The sequence below is a fragment of the Callionymus lyra genome, chromosome 14, assembly GCF_982586985.1.
Source record: "Callionymus lyra chromosome 14, fCalLyr1.hap1.1, whole genome shotgun sequence".
Taxonomy (NCBI): Eukaryota; Metazoa; Chordata; class Actinopteri; order Syngnathiformes; family Callionymidae; genus Callionymus; species Callionymus lyra.
In genome coordinates, this window is record NC_141831.1 from 1 (window position 1) to 26,373 (window position 26,373).

At 41.4% G+C, this 26,373-nt stretch overlaps 1 protein-coding gene across 1 annotated transcript; it reads left to right on the forward strand.

Annotated features, from left to right (window-relative positions):
- Nucleotides 1-6,685: 6,685 nt before the first annotated feature.
- Nucleotides 6,686-26,277, forward strand: pld2 (phospholipase D2). Its single transcript, XM_087807065.1, has 24 exons — nt 6,686-6,914; nt 11,308-11,456; nt 11,915-12,042; nt 12,856-12,998; nt 13,095-13,188; nt 16,421-16,486; nt 16,546-16,604; nt 16,922-17,167; nt 17,634-17,777; nt 17,834-17,917; nt 17,977-18,055; nt 18,455-18,565; nt 18,627-18,836; nt 18,896-19,052; nt 19,125-19,243; nt 20,462-20,575; nt 21,634-21,738; nt 21,964-22,052; nt 22,410-22,523; nt 22,591-22,637; nt 22,822-22,956; nt 23,066-23,219; nt 23,291-23,408; nt 25,148-26,277. Exons 2-24 carry the CDS (start codon nt 11,324-11,326, stop codon nt 25,370-25,372), a joined length of 2,874 nt encoding a protein of 957 aa, XP_087663191.1. The 5' UTR covers nt 6,686-6,914; nt 11,308-11,323; the 3' UTR covers nt 25,373-26,277.
- Nucleotides 26,278-26,373: the final 96 nt, after the last annotated feature.

The window sequence follows — 26,373 nt, forward strand, 5'->3', positions numbered from 1 at the left end:
GGGACCCTAATAACCTACCCTAACTAACCCTAACCCTAACCCTAACCAACCTACCCACCCTTACCCTAACCCTAACCCTAACCCTAACCCTAACCCTAACCCTTACCCTAACCCTAACCCTAACCCTACCCTAACCCAACCCTAACCCTCCTAACCCTCCAACCCTAACCCTAACCCTAACCCTAACCCTAACCCTAACCCTAACCCTAACCCTAACCCTACCCTAACCCTAACCCTAACCCTAACCCTAACCCTAACCCTAACCCTAACCCCACCCACCCTAAACCCTAACCCTAACCCCTAACCCTAACCCTAACCCTAACCCTAACCCTAACCCTAACCCTAACCCTAACCCTAACCCTAACCCTAACCCTAACCCTAACCCTAACCCTAACCCTAACCCTAACCCTAACCCTAACCCTAACCCTAACCCTAACCCTAACCCTAACCCTAACCCTAACCCTAACCCTAACCCTAACCCTAACCCTAACCCTAACCCTAACCCTAACCCTAACCCTAACCCTAACCCTAACCCTAACCCTAACCCTAACCCTAACCCTAACCCTAACCCTAACCCTAACCCTAACCCTAACCCTAACCCTAACCCTAACCCTAACCCTAACCCTAACCCTAACCCTAACCCTAACCCTAACCCTAACCCTAACCCTAACCCTAACCCTAACCCTAACCCTAACCCTAACCCTAACCCTAACCCTAACCCTAACCCTAACCCTAACCCTAACCCTAACCCTAACCCTAACCCTAACCCTAACCCTAACCCTAACCCTAACCCTAACCCTAACCCTAACCCTAACCCTAACCCTAACCCTAACCCTAACCCTAACCCTAACCCTAACCCTAACCCTAACCCTAACCCTAACCCTAACCCTAACCCTAACCCTAACCCTAACCCTAACCCTAACCCTAACCCTAACCCTAACCCTAACCCTAACCCTAACCCTAACCCTAACCCTAACCCTAACCCTAACCCTAACCCTAACCCTAACCCTAACCCTAACCCTAACCCTAACCCTAACCCTAACCCTAACCCTAACCCTAACCCTAACCCTAACCCCAACCCCTACCCTTAACCCAACCCCGCACTTTTAAACCCTTAACCTAACTTCCAAACTTTCATTTTTTCTGAATTTCTTTTACAGGTAGGGAGGGGTCACCATTGGGTTTGCACTGGCCCGTGCCCAACAGGGACCCTCCCTGTCAACCCCCCTCAAAAACCTAACCTTTGCCAGCGCCGTGGACCCTTTTGGTGAACCTCTCCCTCCTGAAACCTCTTTATTATTTGTACATTTTATGACTTTTTATTTTCTATTCTCCATTTTCTATTTTCTAATTTCTAATTTGCATTTTTCATTTTTTATTTTTTATTTTCTTACTTACTTAATTCATCTCTCCTATTCATTTATCTTTCTTAACTATTTTTTTCTCTATAAAAAAATCCTCACCTGTCTACCTGTTTAAATCATCACCCAAATCTCTCCCTGTTTATCCCCCCATGTTTCTTCATTTTTTAGTCTCCCCATCCACCAGAGGGCGACCTACCTCATCCACAAGGCTTACCTGCTTCCAGCGACACGCCTCTTGAGGGGCAAGGATGCAGCCACAGGGAAGCCCACACTAAAGATGGACGCATGTATAAGTCTTCCCATCCACCAGAGGGCGACATACCCCTCCAAGAGAGACTTCCTGCCTCCAGCGACACGCCTCTTAAGGGGCAAGAATGCAGCCACCGGGAAGCCCACACGAAAGATGGACGCCTGAAGAAGGAGAAACATCCGAAACGTTGTGTCCTTTTTCGTGTGTGCCAAAAATACAAAAAAAATATACTTTTTTGAAAAACCTTTTCAAACGTCTTATTTCTCCATAAATTATGGACGACGAATTTGAGGGTGAGTGGATCCTGGTTCCTTCCAGGAAACACAGGGCTCCGGCCTACATACGTGGAGTTCCTCCCGGGCCTAAAAATCCATACCTCATGACATATGGCAACGAGACCCGGACCGGGACACCAACATGGATGACTTCCCAACCAGGGACGTATGCGGAGGCCGCAGCGGACAACAGGACCCATCGAAGGACCTGGAGGCCCTTTCCACAGGCTCGGCCTTCTCTACCTGCTTGGCCCTCTCCACCTGCTCGGCCTTCTCCACCTGCTCTGCCTTCTCCACCTGCCCGGCCTTCTCCATGGGCTCCACCGGTGGGGCCTTACAGTAAGACTTTGCGACCCACTCCGGGCTTCATAACCGGTAGACCTGAAGGTTACCAGATGGAGTCATTGAATTACAAACAACATTTGATTTTTAAAATGATACAGATAAGACATCATCTGGACTTGGTGTCCACATATAACCCACCTCGGGGTTTAAAGACCTTATGTGACTCCATGGTGTCTCAGATAAACCCGGCCTCGCCCTCAACTCAGGTGCACCTTGAACTTTATAACATCGGACTTGAGTCCTCCAGAAAAATCTGCAAAGCACTTTCAAATCATTATACCGTCACGCTGCTGGACCTTAAAAATAAGTGGACCCACCTCCTTAACCGGGAATGGAGCACGGCCTTCCGGGCGGCCTCTCACCAGGCACGCCAATACCTAGGACTCCGTTTGAGGGAACATACAATTGCAAACATTTTAGATTTTTTGCAGGACTCCTTCACAGATGATGCTGCCCAGATGAACCCGCCGGCCCACCACCTCCTCCGCCCGCGACTCACCTCCACGGCCTCCCAGACTGATGCTCCTGCTGTCGTCGCGCCGCCCTCCTCGCTCCATCTGGACTGGGGGGACAGGATCTACCACAGCGACGAATGCAGTTCTCCGACGACCGTCATACCGCCTTCGACATCTCCAGCGATCATCACGCCGTCTTCTGCTCCTTCGGGGGCCATCATGCCACCTTCCACTTCCCCAACGATCATCACGCCTTCTTCTGCTCCTTCGGGGGCCATCACGCCACCTTCCGCCTCCCCAACGGTCATCACGCCACCTTCCCCACTCGGCGATGTGGAGTCCGGCGACCCTCTCGGTGGGATCCCGCTGGATGAGGAGGACATACTCCTATCGCCGCTCCTCCCCGGCTACACCCGCTGCTACCTGCCCGAAATCGGCTTCTTCCAGCATTATTCCACTGTTACGAGAAAACCCTAACTTAACTTTAACCCCACCCATCACTCAAACCCAAACCTAACCCCAACACAAACCCAAACCTAACCCTTACCCTTAACCTAACTCCTCACTTATCTTAAATTAACTCACTCCCCAACACTGAACTTAATTTAACCCTAACCATCACTCAAACCCAAACCTAACCCCAACACAAACCTAACCCTAACCCTTACCCTTAACCTAACTCCTCACTTATCTTAAATTAACTCACTCCCCAACACTGAACTTAATTTAACCCCAACCATCACTTAAACCCAAACCTAACCCCAACCCCTACCCTTAACCCAACCCCGCACTTTTAAACCCTTAACCTAACTTCCAAACTTTCATTTTTTCTGAATTTCTTTTACAGGTAGGGAGGGGTCACCATTGGGTTTGCACTGGCCCGTGCCCGACAGGGACTCTCCCTGTCAACCCCCCTCAAAAACCTAACCCTAACCCTAACCCTAACCCTAAACCCTAACCCTAACCCCTAACCCTAACCCTAACCCTGACCCTGACCCTGACCCTAACCCTAACCCTAAACCCTAACCCTAACCCTAACCGTAACCCTAAACCCTAACCCTAACCCTAACCCTAACCCTAAGGGTTAACCACTGTACAGTGTTTCGCTTCTTGCTCTTTGTTGAATTGCTGGGATCTATTTTTCCTTAATCAACTATAGTCTTATTTCAACTGTATAGTGTCTTGAGATAACTTTGTTATGATAAGACACTTTAAATAAAATTGAATTGAATTGAATTGAACTGATAAAGGAGAGTAAATTGTCCTTGCTTCGGCCTTCAGCAACAAACACACCAGCATCCTCCTCTTTCTTTTTCTTCTTGATCAGATAGAGCGTGTAGCCAACATCATTTTCAAGAAGCCAGCGAAAAGACTTGCCCTTGGACTTGCCAAACTGCAGCACATATTCTCCAAACACCTCTGTCTTGTCAGAAGCTTTGCCTCCCCTTTGGCGTACTACAACGAGGGCTTTTTCTCTCACAAGTCCTTCTTTAATGGGCAAAGACTTGTCCTGTAGAGATGGGTTGCTCTTTGTGGCTTTGGCCGCATCAGTTGGATCCTGTCGCAGATATCCAAGTGGACCTTTCCGAAAGGTAACTGCCACTCTTCCAGGAAAGAAGTTGATTTTAGACATTTTACCTTCAAAGAGAAAAATGTAAATTAATGTAACATTTTTTCACACATACCAAAGACTCACAGCATGCTAAAGTGACTGATAAACTATATAAACAATTATATATAAATAAGGATGTAAGTAACACAAAACAGATGTGAGAAAGTTTAATAGTAGATGTGTTTTTAATTTAACCTTTATTTAATTGAGATAAAAATCTATTTTACAAGAGTGTTCTGGCCAAGACACGCAAGCATAGACATACATATACACAAAGACAAGGTGGACTAACTAGAAACACTAAGCATCCAAAACAGTAAACATTTTAAGAACCGCTAAAATGTCATCCAATTTCCCTTTAAAGGTGTGTTTATACAGACTGACAGACAGATCTATAGATAGATCTATATATATTGTATATATATATATATATATATTTGTTTATATATATATAGATCTATCTATATATATCGATCTATATATAGATCGATCTATATATATCTACACGAGTGTGTGTGTGTATATATATATATATATATCTACACGAGTGTGTGTGTATATATACACATGTCTTTACAATGTATTTAAATGACCACAACGTTCAAAACATGATTAAAAAATAAATAAAAGAATACAGTATAGTATAATGTTTCCACATTTATTGATATAATGGATAAAACCTTCATCTTTAATAATACATAGTTATTTTTTACAGAGGTTTTCACAATTGTATTGTCTTCCTGTTTAAGGTTCACATGTCTTTACACAGTATTTAAAGGACTACAACATTCAACACATGATACAACAAAACAAACTACAATCAAATGTTTCCGAATTAATTCATATGATACATAAAACCTTCATCTTTAAAAATACATAGTTATTATTCACAGAGGTTTTCCATTTTTACATTTATTGTTGTTAAAAGGGGTGATGTGAGTTCAAATTTTGAAATGACGCAAATACAAAATGACTTTTCATTCATTCTACACACAAATACGCCAGGTAAACATCTCCGGACAGGATCGAAAACAACACGTTTCAAAATGACACAATTTACAATTTTACAATACAAAAAGGAGTCTCAATTCCAATGACAAAAGAAGATGGACAAACAGCGCCAGGGAGGCGTTAAAACAACCTTTCAAATGTCTAAAATCTAAATAGGAAACGATGCTCTATTCACATTTAAAACACGCGCGTCCAATAGCGCCAAATCGGCACCCTGTGGCCGAAAATCGTATTGATTTTTACTACCAACTCATACCAATTCACTACCATTGAAAATGAATGGGAAAACTTTAGGGATTTTTAGCGGAAGTGTCTGCTTTTCTTCCCCCTAATTCTTTATTGTTACAGGTAGGGAGAGGTCATCGCCTGGTCTGCACTGATCCTCCCTGTCACCCTCTCTAAAACCTAACCCTAACCCTGTATTATTAAATCTACAACTATTTAATTTATTGTTTAGAATAATCCATGTGGTTATAGTAAAAGTCCACCAGATGGTAGTAGTGTGTTTTGAATTTGGTCCGGGCACGTGATGACGTCACATGACGCGAACGTTTTTTAAAAGCGTTTTTATTAGTGAATGAAACTTGAACTGAGCTATTAAATGACACTTTAACTAGGATTTAACGTTTATATTATCAAAATAACGCATTTGTCTTTCACCCCGACGTGTCTACTGACAAAGACGCTGATTGGCTGAACCGAGCCAAAGTCCACTTATTAAACATACGAGCAATTAATACAGTTTTCGTTTTATAAATAGAACATATATCTATTTGGTACTTTCTGTTAGTCATTTAAATGTTTATATTGTATTGTTAGCATTGTATCTTGTTGTTGTAGTTGTTAGGGGTTTTGTGTTCCGATGAAAATCTGCAAAGCAACGGCGTGGGAGAAAGTCACGTGCATCGTCACCAGGAAGTGACAGACGGAAGTAATGAACTGTAGGGCGATTGACACTGTACCAAGATGGCCGCCCTGGATACACACTCATGTACCGTTTCTTTCCCGGCAGGTTCCTACGTGATGACGTCATAAATGCCGCCGTCTTTTCAAAGTATTTTTAAAGAGTTTACGGAACTGAAACGGAGCAATTATGGGACACGTTGTACTAAAACTATAGATATTGTATTTAAGAATATATATATTATATATTTTACACTCAAGTAAATGTTTTTTTGATTCGCTCATGTAACGTCTGAATGTTAATTCCAACAAATAGTCCTGATTAACAATAGATGTAAAAATCTAATATATTTAAACAAATACGAATTGTTAACATTTTCGCTTATTAAGCAGCATTTTTGTTCTGCTGAACAACATGACGTCACACGTTAGTTCTCGCGAGGTTTCATGTTCACGTCGACATTCCTGGATCCGTAACATCCTGACCTGTCCGGACTCGTTGGAGCTTCTGGAGCAGAAACATCTTCTTCTGGAGAAGAAACATCTTCTTCTGGAGCAGAAACATCTTCTGGAGCAGAAACATCTTCTTCTGGAGCAGAAACATCTTCTGGAGCAGATCTTCGTGATGGAAGGAGATGCGAGAGTTTGTTCTGAAGTAAACTAAACTCTGTGTTATTGTCCCGAGAGTCTGGACTGAGAGTGAGTAACAACTTTTATTTTCATGGAGATATTAACCCGTGAACTAACCTCGAGTTGATCAAATAAGTTAAATTAAGAGATTATTAAGGAAAGACGTGGGATGTCATTTACACACGCTATGACGTCATTAAATGATGCGTTCAAGTGTGTTGTTCGTCACAGATTTAAGGGAAACTACTGAGAACCAATGAATAGAATCTAAAATACACGATGTTGACCTTGATTGAGAAACGGATGTGAAATAAGTTCAGAAGAAGATAAAATATTGTTGTTGACACTTAAACTGTAGTTGTTCATGTTCTACTGTCTAAGGTGTGTCCCTGGATCCTTCAGGTGTGTTTGGATCCTTCAGGTGTGTTTGGATCCTTCAGGTGTGTTTGGATCCTTCACGTGTGTTTGGATCCTTCAGGTGTGTTTGGATCCTTCGCGTGTGTTTGGATCCTTCACGTGTGTTTGGATCCTTCACGTGTGTTTGGATCCTTCGCGTGTGTTTGGATCCTTCACGTGTGTTTGGATCCTTCACGTGTGTTTGGATCCTTCACGTGTGTTTGGATTGTGTTGTGGTTCTTTTTTGTGGGGTCTCTTTCTGTGAGTATCAACGATGGGGTCATGTTGTCGTGTCAGAAGTGACGCCGACCAGACTTGTTGTTGGTCCAGAACCTTCTTACATTAAGATGTAAACAGAGATACACAACCTGCAGCTCCCAATTCAAATATAAATTAATTCTGTTATCAATTAACACTTTATTTTTATTTTTTTGTATTTATTTAATTGGTTGTTTTTTTATGTATCGGAATAAATACAGATATCGTGATATTGGCACTTGCGATATGCATATCGAAAACATGTGCGATAATTTGTAAAAAGAAAAATGTTATGTGTGTGTATATATATATACATATATATCAAGAATTTCTAAAACGCGCACTTGATCAATCAGGCGCAACTTTAAATGCAAGTGGTCACTAGATGCCGCTTCACTATTGGTCAGAACCAGCACATGCTCAGCCTCAGTGGACGCAGTACCTTGAGGATCTGGAAATACTTCTGTGTCATTACAGACTACGAATACCAAAATACATATTCTCTGAAAGTCGTTACGTGTTATATCGCAAAATGCACTTTTTCAATCAATGAAGTAAATAAAAATGGCTTTTGAAACTTTTAAAGGAGTTCGACCGAAGACATCGACTGCCTTCTCGCACATATTTCACCTAAACCGAAGTTTTCTGCAGGTACAAAACCTGAATGTTCAACATGTTAATGAAGACAACGCAAATAAATGCAATATTTGATATGACATGAACGTTTAAACGCAAATAGATCTGCTCTAAATTTTGCCATTAATCTAACTTGAAAAATGATTCGAGTTCTCTTAATAAAATACCAAACCAGGTTTGTTGTTTAAAAGGTTTGACATGAAATAAACACTTATTTGTAAATACTGTAACTTCTAAACTATTACGCAACCCTGACCGTAACGACGCCAGGATTCAGTCTCTTGTTAAAGACTTTGTCGTTTCACACTTTTGCATTTACTCGAGCAGTTGCTCACTAGAAATCTTTAAATCTGTGGGAAAAAAGTAGCGTCTTATAGTCTGAAAATCATGGTTTTGTGACATTCAGTAGTTGTGGTAGTTTTTGCATCTTCAGGTTTAGCAACGCTGCTAAATGTCACGTGACATTCCTTCTGAAGATGTTTGAATATTCTACACATCTTTACAAACATAAGTTGTTTAACGTGCATCTCGTTCCAGAAGCTGGACAGTCATATTTGCGTATATATTTATTTTATTTTACTTGTACACTAAGAAGAATACAGATGGCAGATACTGAAAGTTAATTCGTGTAGTGGAGACTGGAAAGGTTTTGTTAAAGTTTTGTTGATGCAGAACTTTACAAAGAGTAAGTCATTTATAAATGTAGAGGTTTTCCAGACCAGGGTCACAAATCGCTTAAACTATCAAAACTATCATCATTATACAGAAAACACAAATCAATCACTAAAGTTTGTCTTGTTTTTATTCTGGTGACTATTGTTTATGTTGAAGCACCGTCATGGTACCAAGTGTAGGTACCGGGCCCTGAAAGCACCACTTTGCTGCCACAGATGATGCAGAGTTGGTGCTTTTTGGTGCTTTTAGGTGCTTTTAGGTGCTTTTAGGTGCTTTTCTACTGATAGCATTTGTAAATGTTCTACATTGTTTTGCTCCTTGGAGTCACCAGGACCTCACGGGTAAAGAAAGGAAGTGGACAGTAGTATTGGGTGAAGTGCTTTCTCACTCTTTTATTCCCTTTAAATGATTTAATTGACTGTAAATGTACTGATGGTTATAGTTTAGATTCTTATGATGTCGACGATAAACCATCATCAGTGTTTGTCCTTTAAAATGTGCTGCTTATGTAACGGCTTTGCTGTTAAAAATGGTATTGAAGGGTGAGTCACTTCCTCTCTCTCGCTCTCTCGCTCTCTCTCGCTCTCTGTCTCTCTCTCCAACATTTCTGTCTTTCACTTGTTTCCGTGGAAACGTTCAACTATTCCGAGCGAGAAGACGCTTCAAACCCACACACTGTTCAGAGCGAACACACACACACACACACAGACACACACCAGTGTTCGAAATACTCGTCTGCAGATTGATTTTATTTATTTATATTTTAAATGAAACATCCTGAAATTTTGACAAAATCCGTCTCTATATTCAATGTTTCTCAAAAGAGTAAAACAATTAATTGCATTTGCCATAAATTCACGATGTTTAAAATGGGATTTTCATGCGTCATGTAGTTATGAGCAGCAGAAGCCAGTCGATCACTGACGTCTACAGTCGATCACTGACGTCTACAGTCGATCAATGACGTCTACAGTCGATCACTTACGTCTACAGTCGATCAATGACGTCTACAGTCGATCACTGACGTCTACAGTCGATCAATGACGTCTACAGTCGATCAATGACGTCTACAGTCGATCAATGACGTCTACAGTCGATCAATGACGTCTACAGTCGATCAATGACGTCTACAGTCGCTACAGAGCAGCAGTGTGTGACAACTGTGTGGTAAATAAAATGATACCAGTGTCTGAACAACATGAACAACATGAACAACATGAACAACATGTGGTATCAGTGCCATGAGTGTCATCAAGTATAAACTTGATGACAAGTTTGTTCCAGACGAGGAACTGGACTTCCTTCCGTTTCTTCCACTTTCTTTCTGTCAAGTGTTTGCTTCTAAACGGACATTAATGTTAGAATAACAAAGTTATTAGATTAAAGTTACAGATTCTCTCGGACACGTAACTGTTCCGAGCGTTATTTTAAAGGCAATATTATCGATTGATGCCCTTTAACCTCTAAATCCAGTCCAGTTATTTTATTGTCAAATACACATGTATTAAGACATTCAGCGTAAATGAAAGTGTGGGTCTCTCTGACCCGCGACATTAAACTCTTAAACCAGTTCAAGTATTAAACCAGTTCAAGTCTTAAACCAGTTCAAGTCTTAAACCAGTTCAGGTCTTCAACTAAAGTGGGCCAGCAGGTGAAGGGTCCAGAAGTCTTTGCACAATATGTTGGGAGTGACACCTTGACTAGTTTGTTTTGTGCTCGACCAGTTGTCAGGAATGAGGTGTGTGTCTTCAGTCTTGAATGATCTGTTCTTGCTACTGTGTGTGTTGTGCAAGTGAACACTGCTGCTGTTGTGTTCTTCTTGTTGTGTTTCGAGACCTCAGTTGTGTGACCTCTCTCTCCATCTTGTGTTTGCCTTTATTGTCTATTTCAATTGACTGTGTGTTTATGTGTGTCTGTGTTTATTGACCTGTGTGTGTGTGTGTTGACATGTATTTCCATAGACTGGCTGTATTTAGATCTTTTGCACCACAGACTGGTTCAATGTCAGGTAAAAAGGCTTAATATTAAATTAACAGCTTTTAAAAGGTAAAAAACATTATTTCTGTCCTGGTTTCTCTGCCCCTGGAAGATCTATACAGTACGTATATCTTTTTGAGACACTTTTGTGACAGTAATAATCAATGCAACCGAATCAGATCAGTCTGGGTCGGTTCACTTACTTGGATCATCATCATTTTTCTTGATTTCAACAAGCGGCACAAACACCTTTTCAAACACTGATGGATCAACTCTGTTTGTTAAACTGTCTTGTTCTGCTGATGAGTTTGTTGAAGCAAACCTTGTTTTTTCTTGATTCAAATGGATTTAAATGTTTTATTTAGAACCGTCGCATCATGACATTTATTTTCCTGCACACTCTTAAGTTTTCCTTGGGTTATTGTCAGAGTAATATATCAATATATATATAAGTGTCTCCTGGTTCTTGGTTTATAATAATGTAGGTTTAATGTTGTATTTAACGACAACTTTATTCCAGCCAAACTCAAACTAAGATGGAGGATTCCGAGGACCTGGTCGAACCCGTCACTGAGGCCAGTGCCGCACAGACCGTGGACCGGAGACGCTTCTCTCGCGACATTCGGCATCTGAGTCAGGATGAGCTGGACGGACTCATGACCGCTGGAGGCAAGTGTCGGCTTCAGGACAAGAATTAAATGTTGTGTTTATGTTCAAATGTAGGGTTCTTAGTAAAGAACAATTTGAATATTTGATTCCTCACTTCGCTCTTTTCCATCGTTTTCATTTGTTAAACCTCTCTTTTAATGTGTGTATATTATAAGAATCAACAGAACAAAGAGACTAAAATGGCACTATTCTGAAAAAGTTGATCTAGCATTAGATAAAAATGCAAGACAACATGTTGTTACTGTTATAGGTAAGTTAACGTTAAACCACATTGTGATTAAAGACCTTCAAGTCATAGAACAAGTGACTATTTACGTCAAGTTGGACATTTTCTTCTCCTTATTTAGTTTGGAAGAAATTGGTTGTAGTTGAATAACATCAATCTCTCCTGAAGGAACCTAAAAGTCGTTAGAAGTGATTCGAGAACGATCTCAACTGAATATCTCTTCTGACACCAGAGGGTCGACCCTTCAGTGTCGTGCATCACCTGCCGGAGATGAAGGACGAGGGCGTCCCATACCTGATGCCTGGAGTGTCGGTCAGCTGTCGGGTGGACAACACAGAGAAGTACACCACTCGCTCAAAGGTAACTCTCACCTCCTTAAATCCACCTAAATAAAGTGCACTTGGTTCTTGCTTTGATAAAACATGTACCTTCTATTGTCTGCTGTGAACTGCTCTACCCATCTTGAGACGATCGATTTTATATCCACTTTAGTGTTGAGCTTCCAATAGTAATGATGATAAAATAACAATAACAACAAAGATAATGAAAATACAACCATAATGATAATAATAATAAAACATTTGTTTTCATTGTTTTACAAATGCGATCTACAAGTTGAGTCATGTCACCTGAAAGTTCAGTTTTTAAACAAAATAACTCTCTGGATATTCAAGTGAACCGGTTCTGCTACCGGTTCTGAGCTGAGTCACCCTCAGAGAACCAACCTGTAGAGGAATGTTATGCACATGTACGTCTTTGTGAATCAGATTTATTATCTTAACTTCTGTCCTTCCTTCACATACTTTCTCCATTTTTATTTTCTTTCTCAATAGTTTTCATCTGGTTCATTCATTTTCCTTCTCCGTTCATGTGTCGCTCTGGACTATCTCACCTTACCTTACCTTACCATAGGTACCATAGGTAAGGTAAGGTGCACTACTTTTCACTACACTCTTGAAAAGGACGTCAGAGAATCGTGAATTCAAAACCGTCTTCTCATCTGACCAACACTCCTCAGCAAGCGTTTCACTATTTTACCATAGAGCTGTCGCCATGGCAACCACACTGGCCACATGTTCTTACTCTCATGTCACATTTGTGATCACCAATAAAAGAATATAATCAGGACCGTGTACTAACATCATGGTTGACTATTGAAGGTTCTCTGTCCAGGTCCGTGTCGGGACGCTGTACACCATCAGACTCACTCACGGTCAGTTCCACTGGACCATCAAGAGGAAGTACAAGCACTTCCAGGAGCTGCACCGAGACCTTTACAAGCACCGGATGATGATTCACTTGCTGCCCATCGGAAGGTCAGCCCTAAATCCACAGAAAGAAGTTTCGGTCTTCAGTTCTGGGCGAGGCTTCCGAGCCTGAAGTGTTTTGAATAATCAAATGTCTTCCAACAGATTTGCAAAGGAGAGGCAGCAGCTGAGAGCCATGTCGGAGGAGATGCCGAGCCTTCATGGGACCGACCGCACCAGGAGGACCTCCAGCAAAAATGTAACTAGGAAGATAAGAAACATTTTCTGGCAACATTCTGATTGTTGTTCATAAAGTTTTTATAGTTAAACAATAATATCCTCATGGATGTTTCAAACAAGTCACTTATCAGAGGTTCTTCTCCAGCAACACGTCACTTGAATCTCCACAGGCAGCGCTGGATGATATAAATTGCAAAATCGTAGGTTTATCAATACTTTGAGATTCTCTAATAATCATTTGAATGATTATATAGCTGCTCACCCATGTGTTCGCCCCCTAGTGGAAGAAAAGGGTGGACCAAGCAAACGTCCCGCTGTTTCTTTGAGTGTCGAAAATATGTTCCAATCATGGCTGAAGATGTTACTTTTGCTACACATGTATGCTAACAGTTCCCAGGCTAACTAGTCGTTATGAGGCATGAATGCATAACTTTAAATGAATCACGGTTCGATGACCTGTATGGAGCCTAAAGTACATAATCAGCAAAATCACCCTCGTACACGTGCAAGACCTGAAGTGAGTGTGTACCTGTGCACGTGTGACACGGTTAATCTGTTCGCGCATCTTCTGGTGCTACTGAACGACCACGAGGATGGATGTCCGCTTCTGTTGGTTGAAGCTGTTTGAAGGCATCTCAGGGATTTTTGGTATCATTGTCTGGATGCTGGTTATTGTGTGTAGTTGTTGCTCATGTAGATGTGGTTCATTAAAGAGCGTCAGGTTTAGGTCTATGGAGAATCAAACTCGACTCGTTGAAGTGTGTATGTGTGTGTTGTTGCGATGTTGGAGTCTATTGTATCATCAGTGTGTGTGTTGTTGCGATGTTGGAGTCTATTGTATCATCAGTGTGTGTGTTGTTGTGATGTGTGACTCTATTGTATCATCAGTGTGTGTGTTGTTGTGATGTGTGACTCTATTGTATCATCTGTGTGTGTGTTGTTGTGATGTGTGACTTGATTGTATCATCAGTGTGTGTGTTGTTGTGATGTGTGACTCTATTGTATCATCAGTGTGTGTGTGTGTGTTGTTGTGATGTTGGAGTCTATTGTATCATCAGTGTGTGTGTTGTGATGTGTGACTCTATTGTATCATCAGTGTGTGTGTTGTTGTGATGTGTGACTCTATTGTATCATCGGTGTGTGTGTGTGTTGTTGTGATTTGTGACTCTATTGTATCATCAGTGTGTGTGTGTGTGTGTGTGTTGTGATGTTGGAGTCTATTGTATCATCTGTGTGTGTTGTTGTGATGTGTGACTCTATTGTATCATCAGTGTGTGTGTTGTTGTGATGTGTGACTCTATTGTATCATCGGTGTGTGTGTTGTTGTGATGTGTGACTCTATTGTATCATCAGTGTGTGTGTTGTTGTGATGTGTGACTCTATTATATCATCGATGTGTGTGTGTGTTGTTCTGATGTGTGACTCTATTGTATCATCAGTGTGTGCGTGTTGTTGTGATGTGTGACTCTATTGTATCATCAGTGTGTGTGTTGTTGTGATGTGTGACTCTATTGTATCATCATTGTGTGTGTTGTTGTGATGTGTGACTCTATTGTATCATCAGTGTGTGTGTTGTTGTGATGTGTGACTCTATTGTATCATCAGTGTGTGTGTGTTGTTGTGATGTGTGACTCTATTGTATCATCAGTGTGTGTGTTGTTGTGATGTGTGACTCTATTGTATCATCAGTGTGTGTGTTGTTGTGATGTGTGACTCTATTGTATCATCAGTGTGTGTGTTGTTGTGATGTGTGACTCTATTGTATCATCAGTGTGTGTGTTGTTGTGATGTGTGACTCTATTGTATCATCAGTGTGTGTGTGTTGTTGTGATGTGTGACTCTATTGTATCATCAGTGTGTGTGTTGTTGTGATGTGTGACTCTATTGTATCATCAGTGTGTGTGTTGTTGTGCTGTGTGACTCTATTGTATCATCAGTGTGTGTGTTGTTGTGATGTGTGACTCTATTGTATCATCAGTGTGTGTGTTGTTGTGATGTGTGACTCTATTGTATCATCAGTGTGTGTGTGTTGTTGTGATGTGTGACTCTATTGTATCATCAGTGTGTGTGTTGTTGTGATGTGTGACTCTATTGTATCATCAGTGTGTGTGTTGTTGTGATGTGTGACTCTATTGTATCATCAGTGTGTGTGTTGTTGTGATGTGTGACTCTATTGTATCATCAGTGTGTGTGCGTTGTTGTGATGTGTGACTCTATTGTATCATCAGTGTGTGTGTTGTTGTGATGTGGGACTCTATTGTATCATCAGTGTGTGTGTTGTTGTGATGTGTGACTCTATTGTATCATCAGTGTGTGTGTTGTTGTGATGTGTGACTCTATTGTATCATCAGTGTGTGCGTTGTTGTGATGTGTGACTCTATTGTATCATCAGTGTGTGTGTGTTGTTGTGATGTGTGACTCTATTGTATCATCAGTGTGTGTGTTGTTGTGATGTGTGACTCTATTGTATCATCAGTGTGTGTGTTGTTGTGATGTGTGACTCTATTGTATCATCAGTATGTGTGTGTTGTTGTGATGTGTGACTCTATTGTATCATCAGTGTGTGTGTTGTTGTGATGTGTGACTCTATTGTATCATCAGTGTGTGTGTTGTTGTGATGTGTGACTCTATTGTATCATCAGTGTGTGTGTTGTTGTGATGTGTGACTCTATGGTATCATCAGTGTGTGTGTTGTTGTGATGTGTGACTCTATTGTATCATCAGTGTGTGTGTGTTGTTGTGATGTGTGACTCGATTGTATCATCAGTGTGTGTGTTGTTGTGATGTGTGACTCTATTGTATCATCAGTGTGTGTGTTGTTGTGATGTGTGACTCTATTGTATCATCAGTGTGTGTTTGTACAAACCTCTGTTTTCATTGAAATATTGACATTAGAAAACAGAGATGAAACCTTGTTGACCATAACCTCACCCACTCGGCTGTGATTGGTCAAGCATGGAGGTTTGTCACCACACGTCATCAACCCTGGAAGTCTCCACCTCTACCAAGTGACTCGTTGTATAAACAAAGCGGGGTGTGATTACTGGCTGGAGGAGGAGTGAAGCCTTTATTACATCATAAAAGTCAAAGTACTGGTGTGATGTTTAGAACGTGTCTGTTTGTTTCACAGCAAATTTAGGGTAAAAGTTGAGACGCACTAATAATAAAAAAACATAAATCATGTAACATGTAAAAGATACATCACAGCAGATTGAAAAACAGCTTTCAGCTTTGACATTATTCTGTCTCAGAAATACCTGGAGGAGTATCTCAACGGACTTCTGGAGAGCAGATTCTGCAGAAATGACCACAGCATGGTAGGAAAACACTAACAACTAGTGCAAAACAAAATAAAAAATGTTTGACATCTTCACAGCTGGAGTTCCTGTCCGTCGGTGCTTTATCCTTCATCACAGATCTTGGACCCAAGGGCCTGTAAGAAGATTCAAACATCATCTATTTCAAATATCACCAAAAGCATGTGAATTGAATTTTCATACACAGGACAGAATTTGTTTTTACGCTAATTTTCTGAGATTGTGTTATTGTGACAGTGTTGTATAGAGAAGTATGTTGGGTCTTTGTATCATTTGTTCCTTCAATTCTCAGTTACAAATAAAGATTTAAAAACAAGAAAGAGAAGAAAATTGATAATGACGTTAAAAATGTTTCTTATTTAAATTTTGAATGAAAATGTAATTAAAAATAAAATACACTGACCATTTTGGTTACTGTGCTTATTGTGTTTCTAGAGAAGGACCCATCTCTAAGAGATCAGGGGGTCACCGGATCCAAGGCCTCAACTGCTTCGGTCATCACCAGGTGTGTTTCCGCTGGTCTAAGCGCTGGCTGGTGGTGAAGGACTCCTTCCTTATGTACCTGGACCGCGACAACGGCAGCATCAACTTCGTGCTGCTGTATGACCCCGAGTTCAAAGTGAAAGTAGGAAGAGCCTTCACGGACACGGAGTATGGAGTCTGCTTTGAGAACTTCACCCGGTATGTCAAAGCCTCAACCTCCAAGAGATTTAAATACACCAACAATGAATATAGTCTCAATTTAAAATGCATCAAATCGAGGTCAACTCTAATACATTTTACCCGCAGAGATGACTAGCAAGCCACAATCTTTAATCTCCACAAACTGTCTAAAAACTAAAAATTAAATTCAATGGAATGTGGAAACGCAGATGTGTCTACGTGTTAGAAGTTATTGTTGAAGGTTGAGAACTAAAGGGACACAAACCTCTGATATTTTTGCTAAAATGAGCTTTCAGGAATTAAAAAAATAATGTGACATTCTGTTACAAACGCCAACTAGAGACCATTTAAATAATATCAATTTAATTTGTCATGCAGTTGAACATGTTGACTACATGTGATTGAGACACATCTGCAGTTTGTTCCTACGAATGTTCTTGTATGACCTGCACAGCCATGTTGTGACTGTGACTGTTACGATCAGGAACCTGGTGATCAAGTGCAGCAGCTACAGACAAGCTCACTGGTGGAGTCACGAAATCAACAATCTGGCAGAAAATTGTGACTATCTGAAAGTTCAGCGCTTCGACGGATTCGCTCCACCGCGTGACAACATGCTCACCAAGTGGTCAGTCAAGTCACCTCTGAGTCAAAATGGGCCGATCTGTAATTTGTTGTTTGAAGGTATGTCAACGGAAGCGGCTACTTTTCGGACCTGGCTGATGCTCTCGGTCAAGCTAAAGAAGAAATCTTCATCACTGATTGGTGGTGAGTTTTGTAGCGTCGACTGATAAATCTGTGACCATCTTAAATAAATGTCCCCTCAGGCTCAGCCCTGAAGTGTTTCTGAAGAGGCCAGCGACTGACAACTACTGGCGCTTGGATCAGATCCTTAAACGTAAAGCAGTGAGTGTCAAAAATGTCATTCAGTCTGTGTCTGCAGTCATGGAGACCAATGCACCAACAACTGCATCTTCTGCCATAAGTGTCCAATATATAATTACATAAAGAATTATAACGTAACCAACTACTACACCAACTCCAGCTGTTTCATCTGCTGCTGCAGCAGCTGTTCAACTTAATAAATCACTTATTGTATTTACTACATCACGCTCCTAAAGTTACTTCATCAGCTGTTGTAGTATGTCCCCTACTCGTGTAAACTGGATTAGCCACTACATAATTTGTTACCACCTCGAGACGTCAATGTCTTCTTTAGCTACACAACAACAAAACATCAGCACATTCTTTCTTGTCCTGGAATATGAATCTCGTCTGTAAACATGTGACCTGGTTTCTCTGAAGGAACAAGGAGTCAAGGTGTGTGTTCTGCTCTACAAAGAAGTGGAGCTTGCTCTTGGCATCAACAGTGAACACAGCAAGCGGACCCTTATGGACTTGCACCCCAACATCAAGGTGCGCCCCATCAACCATCCTGCCGTCTGATCCAGACCATCTAATGTTTCTACTTCAACAGGTGATGAGACACCCGGACCATGTGTCCTCTGTTGTGGTCCTCTGGGCTCATCATGAGAAGATGGTCGCTATTGACCAGACGGTGGCATTTGTTGGAGGGCTGGACTTGGCTTTTGGGAGGTGGGACGACAGCAAGTACCGCCTAACTGACCTGGGGGTGAAACAACGGAGAAACGATCCTACAGAGGTGGACTCAAAAACCGATCCAGAGGTAAGGAACCTTTGTCTTTGTTCTTGGGACTTTGAGGTCGTCACCTCTGTGTACTTCAGGAGAACGGTGTTGCAGATTCTTCAGAGAAAATGGGAGCGAATGTGAGTTTGGAGCTGAAACCTGAAGACCTTAAGCAAAACTCTAAACTCTGGCTCGGCAAAGACTACAGTAACTTCATCAAGAGAGACTGGGTCCAGCTAGACCGGCCTTTTGAAGGTGCTACCTCACCTTTGAGCTAAACTAATGATCCAGGAAAATTCTCTGACTAAACTCCTGAACTCTCCTCAGATAACATTGACCGCACTTGTATACCTCGCATGCCTTGGCGAGATCTTCATGCAGCTATTCATGGACAATCAGCCAGAGATTTATCTCGACACTTCATCCAGCGATGGAACTTCACCAAGGTCCGTCGTCCGGCTAGTGCTAATGAAGTTTCAAATGAATGTTTTGTGCGGGATGCGATGTGCTAATCAATTTAGACTTCTCTTAAACACACTGTGGCATGTACCTTAAACTAACTGTGGCATGTACCTTAAACTAACCGTGGCATGTGTCTTAAAGACACTGTGGCATGTGTCTTAAAGACACTCTGGCATGTATCTTAAAGACACTGTGGCATGTATCTTAAAGACACTGTGGCATGTACCTTAAACTAACTGTGGCATGTACCTTAAACTAACTGTGGCATGTACCTTAAACTAACCGTGGCATGTGTCTTAAAGACACTGTGGCATGTATCTTAAAGACACTGTGGCATGTGTCTTAAAGACACTGTGGCATGTATCTTAAAGACACCGTGGCATGTATCTTAAAGACACTGTGGCATGTACCTTAAAGACACTGTGGCATGTACCTTAAAGACACTGTGGCATGTACCTTAAAGACACCGTGGAATGTATCTTAAAGACACTGTGGCATGTACCTTAAAGACACTGTGGCATGTACCTTAAAGACACTGTGGCATGTACCTTAAAGACACCGTGGCATGTATCTTAAAGACACTGTGGCATGTACCTTTAAGACACTGTGGCATGTATCTTAAAGACACTGTGGCATGTATCTTAAAGACACCGTGGCATGTATCTTAAAGACACCGTGGCATGTATCTTAAAGACACTGTGGCATGTACCTTAAAGACACTGTGGCATGTACCTTAAAGACACTGTGGCATGTACCTTAAAGACACTGTGGCATGTACCTTAAAGACACCGTGGCATGTATCTTAAAGACACCGTGGCATGTATCTTAAAGACATTGTGGCATGTATCTTAAAGACACCGTGGCATGTATCTTAAAGACACTGTGGCGTGTGTCAAACTATACCACAAGTAACAAGTTTGTGTTCCTTAAGTGTTGAGTAAGTTATTTAACCTTGTATTGTTTTTGATTGTTTAAGCACTTTGTGACCCTGGTCTGAGAAAGAGATTTGCAAATAATCATCTTCTTGGCACAAGTATAGTGTATAGTACTAGATAATATGCAGCAGCGACTTTCGTGCCACGAGAGCTTGAGCATACACCAAAGTGACGCTTCAGCAGAGTTGTCTTGAGCTTCCAACATTTTATCCTTTCACTTTTTTTCCACTTAACTTCATCTCTTAACCTAAAGTTCTTCATTTTCAGATCTTCAAGAGCAAGTACAAGGATGATTTCTATCCATACCTTCTGCCCAAGTCTCACAGTACTGCTGATCTACTGCCATTTGCTGTGCCAGGTTCTCAGAAGGCCAGAGTGCAGGTAAATGTTCCCTCAGTTCTCATCGTTGTGTGGCTTCTTAAAAGGAAGTGTTACTTACAGTTTTAACAAACAGAAATGAAGACAGTTTCAGTTATTTCTAACAGCGTTCATCCACTCACAAATCTGCAGTGCGACAAAGAAACCGCGTTTTGACGTTTTGACGTTGAGCTCATGTGTTTTGTTGCGGCAGATGGCTGAACAAGAGTGAAGCCTGCGGAGCACAAATCACAAAGAGCTCAGAGGGAACAAAAGCATCCTGAATCTGTGCCAGGGACACAAGTCTTGGTGTCATATTTGCTTGAGGTGGCTCTGGAGCTGTGGGAGACTCTCCAGCGAGTGTCTCAGACCTCCTCCTCAGTGTCGCAGCCACCATCTCTAATCTCTCTAAAACACTCTTTTTCCTTGTGATCAGCAGGTGAATGCTTGGGTGGAACATCACTCTGTATGTAGGTCACCTTTACAGGTGTGGCTCAAAAGAATCATGTTTCCTGATATATTCCCTGGGACAAATGTTTCACCTTACAAATAAAATAGTATTTTGAGCCTCTTCTGTAAACTCTGTGAACTTATATTAAATGTTATAGAATTAAAGTATTTTTTCACTTTTGTCTCTACAAGAGACACTTGGTTATATATAAGTAAAGTACTCCAACTGTGAAGGTATTAAACCTCACAAATCACTTACACTACTAGGTTTTTATTCACAGATTACAATTTGGACCAAATTACCAACACATTAAGCCACTTTTATAATGGGCAGCTTTGAGGTTCTCCTTTCTTTACCTTTGTCTTCTTTTTCTTTAACACTCTCAAACATGTGGAACGACTTTCCTCAACACAAATATAAGACCTCCTGGATGTTGAGGTCATCAAAACTGAAAAAGTCTCGAATGATCCCAGAAAGTTCTTCTCCTTCAAAAGCTTTTCTTTGAGAAAGTGGATCCAACAGTCACTGGATCACAAAGTCGAGCAGTTTTGATTCCTTCTTCAACATGTCCGGCCAGTCACTGATGGCTCTCACCCCATGTAGAGTGACTCTTCCTCTGTCATGTTCTCAGGTGTTGCGATCTGCTGATCGCTGGTCCACAGGAACCTGTGAGAACTCCATCCTCAAAGCCTACATCCACAGCATCGAGAGCAGCGAACACTTCATCTACATCGAGGTGAATGTTTTTCATCGCAGCTGCTCTCTGTGAAAAAGTCAACCTTTGATGCTTTGATGAAGAAATTTGAATGTGAATGACCTTGTTTTGATACTTCATGAACTGTGTTGCTCTTTTGAATCTTTCTGGAGGGAGAATTTCTCTCTTGACCTTCGTGATCTTGAGCACCTACTGACTTCCATGACCGTTGGCTCCCACTGAGCCTCCATCTGCTGCTCTCCTCAGAACCAGTTCTTCATCAGCTGTGCCGACGACAAGACGGTCTATAACGGCATCGGCGACGCCATCGTCGACCGCATCCTGCGTGCGTTCAGGTCAGAGCGAGTGACGTCTGTGATGTTAACGTTCTTCTGCACAATTACTGACATGAAATCAAAATACTGTCCATCATTTGTCCCTTTGTCTTTTTATTTTCTTTCTTTCATTTTTCTTTCCTTATTGTCTTAACTTCTCTCCTTTTTTGTTTCCAGTCAGTTTCCTCTGTTTTTGTTCTCTGTTCATCCGATGTCCACTCTTTCAGTTTGTCTCTCCTTCTCTCCTTTGAAAGTCTTTATGTATCCGTCGTCATTCTGTACATTTTCATCTCAGTTGTTTTTTTAGTTCAACATCCATCACTCATCAGTTTGTCTTTATTGACATCATCTGTCTTCTTATCCTTCGTTCCACTTCAGAGAGAAGAAGAAATATCGTGTCTACGTGGTGATTCCTCTACTTCCTGGGTTCGAGGGTGACATCGTCTCTGGAGGAGGAAACGCCATCAGAGCGATCCTACATTTCACTTACAGGTGAGAAGGGATCAGCAGCACGAAAAATCAACCGAAATGACGTGTGTTCTGTCATCTGGTCCTGCAGGACGATCAGTCGAGGAGAACACTCCATCCTGTCCAGACTTGCCGAGAGTAAGTTCACCTCCTCGACAAACCTCCATCTCCTCCTTCTTAACATTTCTCTCTTTTTCTTTCCGTGTTTCCACTTAAAACTCAAGCTACCCGTCTTAGGTATCTGACATTCCGTTTCACTCTCCACCTGCACTCCTTCTCTCTGAGAGGACGGAGCTTCTAATGAAGGTTTTGTGGTTTATAGTGGAGGACCAGTGGATGGAGTACATCACCATCTGCAGCCTCAGAACTCACTCCACTCTGGCTGAGTCACTCATCACTGAACTCATCTACGTCCACAGCAAGACCCTCATTGCTGACGACCGCTGCTACATTATTGGTGAGTCACCTCCAGCTCTGGGAACATCTAGTTTTCATGTCTTGTTGGTCATGAAATGCATCGTTTGGCTTTTGTTTGATTTCCCAACGATGTCTTCCCTGGCGTCCAGGCTCGGCGAACATCAACGACCGCAGCATGCTGGGCAGCAGAGACAGCGAGCTGGCTGTGTTCGTGGAGGACGAAGAAAGAGTTCCCTCCATTATGGGCGGTCAGGAGTACCAGGCGGGTCCACTTGCCCTTGCCCTACGCAAAGAGTGTTTCCGGTCCGAACATTCACCTCAGACATGAGCAGAGATCACCAACTGCTATGTGACCTTTTTGTTCTTTTTCCCAGGGTTCTGGTCGGAGCCGATTCGGACCCTAGCATCAACATCGATGACCCCGTCAGCGACGAGTTTTTTTTCATGATCTGGAACTCTACGGCCAAACTGAACGCTCTCATTTACGACAAGGTACCAACTAGAGATGGACCGATATCTTTCCTTCAGGCCCGATACCGATTATTAGTAGTTAAGGAGGCCTATAACTGATATTTGGAGCCGATATTCATTTTCAGTAAAAGTCAATCTATTGGCATCAATTTTTGAGTAATATAAACGCCAACACTTAACTTTGTTTAAATGGCTTTAAGCTTCTTTTTTTTTTTACTAAACATCAACATCATTGGTTTTTAAATAACAAAATCTTTTCTCCTCTTTGCTGTGAGCGTGAATGGCATGCCCAGCCTTCACTGCTGATTGGCTGTTACCTGTGCTGTGGCTCTGTGTGGAACCAATCATATGTGTTGTTGGTGGAAGACAGAGTCGTGACTGGAGTCGGAGCCAAAATAACCCAGTTTTAAATTGATCTCTTATCGGCTGTTGGATTATCAAAAAGGACAATGCGCCTTAAAATACCGATTATCGGTCTATCCCGAGTCAAGACATGGAGTGAAGAAGAAAAGTCACGTGAAATCATTTCTCTCCGGTTAAACTACATTTCTAAGGTGATTTCAAAACCTTTCGACTAAGTGACCAAAGGTTGTTTTTTTTTCTTGGTTATTTTTGAACATGTTTATTTAGACTTTTATTACTTGTGCGTTCTTTCACTGCAAAGCCCACTTTATATCTGTAGGATCATCAGTGTTTTAGTTTAGTTTCATATAATCAGATCTGTGGATCAGAATCTACTGATGTTTCCTGAACTTCCGGACCAGAGGAGAGAAATCCTTCCAGACTGTTGCTCCTAAGCTTTGGAACCATCTCTGTGTTTGATGATCTACTGACTCCTTCAAGAAACATCTGTGTTGATGATCTACTGACTCCTTCAAGAAACATCTGTGTTTGATGATCTACTGATTCCTTCAAGAAACATCTGTGTTTGATGATCTACTGACTCCTTCAAGAAACATCTGTGTTTGATGATCTACTGACTCCTTCAAGAACCATCTCTGTGTTTGATGATCTACTGACTCCTTCAAGAACCATCTCTTTGTTTGATGATCTACTGACTCCTTCAAGAAACATCTGTGTTTGATGATCTACTGACTCCTTCAAGAAACACCTGTGTTTGATCTACTGACTCCTTCAAGAAACATCTGTGTTTGATGATCTACTGACTCCTTCAAGAAACACCTGTGTTTGATGATCTACTGACTCCTTCAAGAAACATCTGTGTTTGATGATCTACTGACTCCTTCAAGAAACATCTGTGATATATTTTAACTGTGAATTGTTTGGTTGTTTAAGAGCTTTGTGACCCTGGTCTGAGAAACATCTTTACGAATAATAATTTCTTACTAACTTACTTAGTTGTATAAAGATGCATTAAACCATCTTTAATCAATATTTATTGTACATTTTGGTTGGATTCATTCCAAATAAGTTTTTATATTCTATTCCATTTTTTCCTCCATATTCACTGATTTCTGTTGAGCAGGTAGTGACACAATTCAAACTATTTTCTTTTTAGAGCTTTTATTGACATTGTTTTGTCTGTTAAAGTAGTTCTTTGTGTTACTGAAATATAGTCCGTGGCTGGAACCGTATGTCGTGTCTTGTCACATAACAAGTGTTCGTCAGAGAAAGTTTCTGCTCCGTTAAAAACGTCTCTCAGTGTTTCTGTTGTTAGTTTCACGCTGAAGCGACACAAACGTTAAACTGGTTCACACTGGACTCCAACTGTCTCTGACTCCTGCACTGCTTTGTTTCAGGTCTTTCGTTGTCTTCCAAGCAACAGCATCCACAACATGGTCCTGCTGAAGGAGTACACCACCAAAGATCCCCTCTGTGACTCGGACCCGGACCAGGCGAGGAAAGAGCTGGAGCGGGTCCAGGGTCTGGTGGTCCACTTCCCCCTGAAGTTCCTGGTGGAGGAGAACCTGCTGCCTCCGCTCAACACCAAGGAAGGGATGGTGCCTGTGGGTCTGTGGACGTAGAGATGGTCCTGGAGCCACAAACATGTTCAACAAGGTTTCTTCAGCAGTCCTGCTCCATCAGACACCCATGTTCTCACGTCGAGCTCATCTGGGAACGGAGTGTTCGCTTCAGGGCAGGTGGGCGACTCTCGTCTCAACGCCCTCGTAGGCCTCGCTCAGATAGATCCTGGTTGTTATGGCAACACATACAAAGCAGTGACTGGATTTTGAGTGAAATTTGTATCGTATGACTTTCAAAAGCACAAATGAAGTCTTCAGTTGAAAGACTGTTGAGTTTTTCAGTTGTTTGTTCAAAAGTTTAACTTGATCTTCTTTCTTATTAAGGAACCACAGTTTGTAACAGAACGGATCAAAACCACTTATGACATGTGAATTACTGTGTTATGATAGAAGATATTGTAATATGTCATGTTCTACATTATCACCTTAACCAGTGGTTTAACTCATGTAGGTTAGGTTAGTTAGAATGTTATTGATCCCCTGATTTAACTAACTTTTTGGGTGAAAACTTTCCTCTGATCCTCTTTTGACCTCCATATATAAATAGAGATTATTATTATTATTATTATTATTATTATAGTGTGTTCATTTCATCGTCATCATTCATTTAAAGACTTTATTAGTGTAGTTGTAGTAGTAGTAGTAGTAGTAGTAGTAGAGCAAAAGCCTTCTATTGTGTGATGTGCAGACGGTTTCATATGTTCTCATGACGTCTGATGGACCAAATGTTCTCCTAGAAAAACGACCTTGACATTATTATATTTGAATATTTGAACATGTTACTGTATTTGAGTTACTGATCCAAACTGAACTTTGTGTGGATCATGTCTAGAGTTACACTAAATAACACTTCTTACTAATATGTCTGTTTTCATCTTAATAAAATGAAATGAAGTTTTAAAGTGTGTTGGTCTTTTGTGTGTTTTTGTTTCTCTCCTTTATGGAGGAAGTGTTACTTAACTTGTGAATAAACAAACGCTTCTCTGCGTGTCCCTGCTGCG

Coding starts and splice junctions, on each gene's coding strand:
- pld2 (XM_087807065.1), top strand. CDS start 11,324: ATGGAGGATTCCGAGGACCTGGTCGAACCCGTCACTGAGGCCAGTGCC. Junction 18,566..18,626: donor ACTTGCACCCCAACATCAAG/GTGCGCCCCATC, acceptor CTACTTCAACAG/GTGATGAGACACCCGGACCA. Junction 21,739..21,963: donor AACACTTCATCTACATCGAG/GTGAATGTTTTT, acceptor TGCTCTCCTCAG/AACCAGTTCTTCATCAGCTG.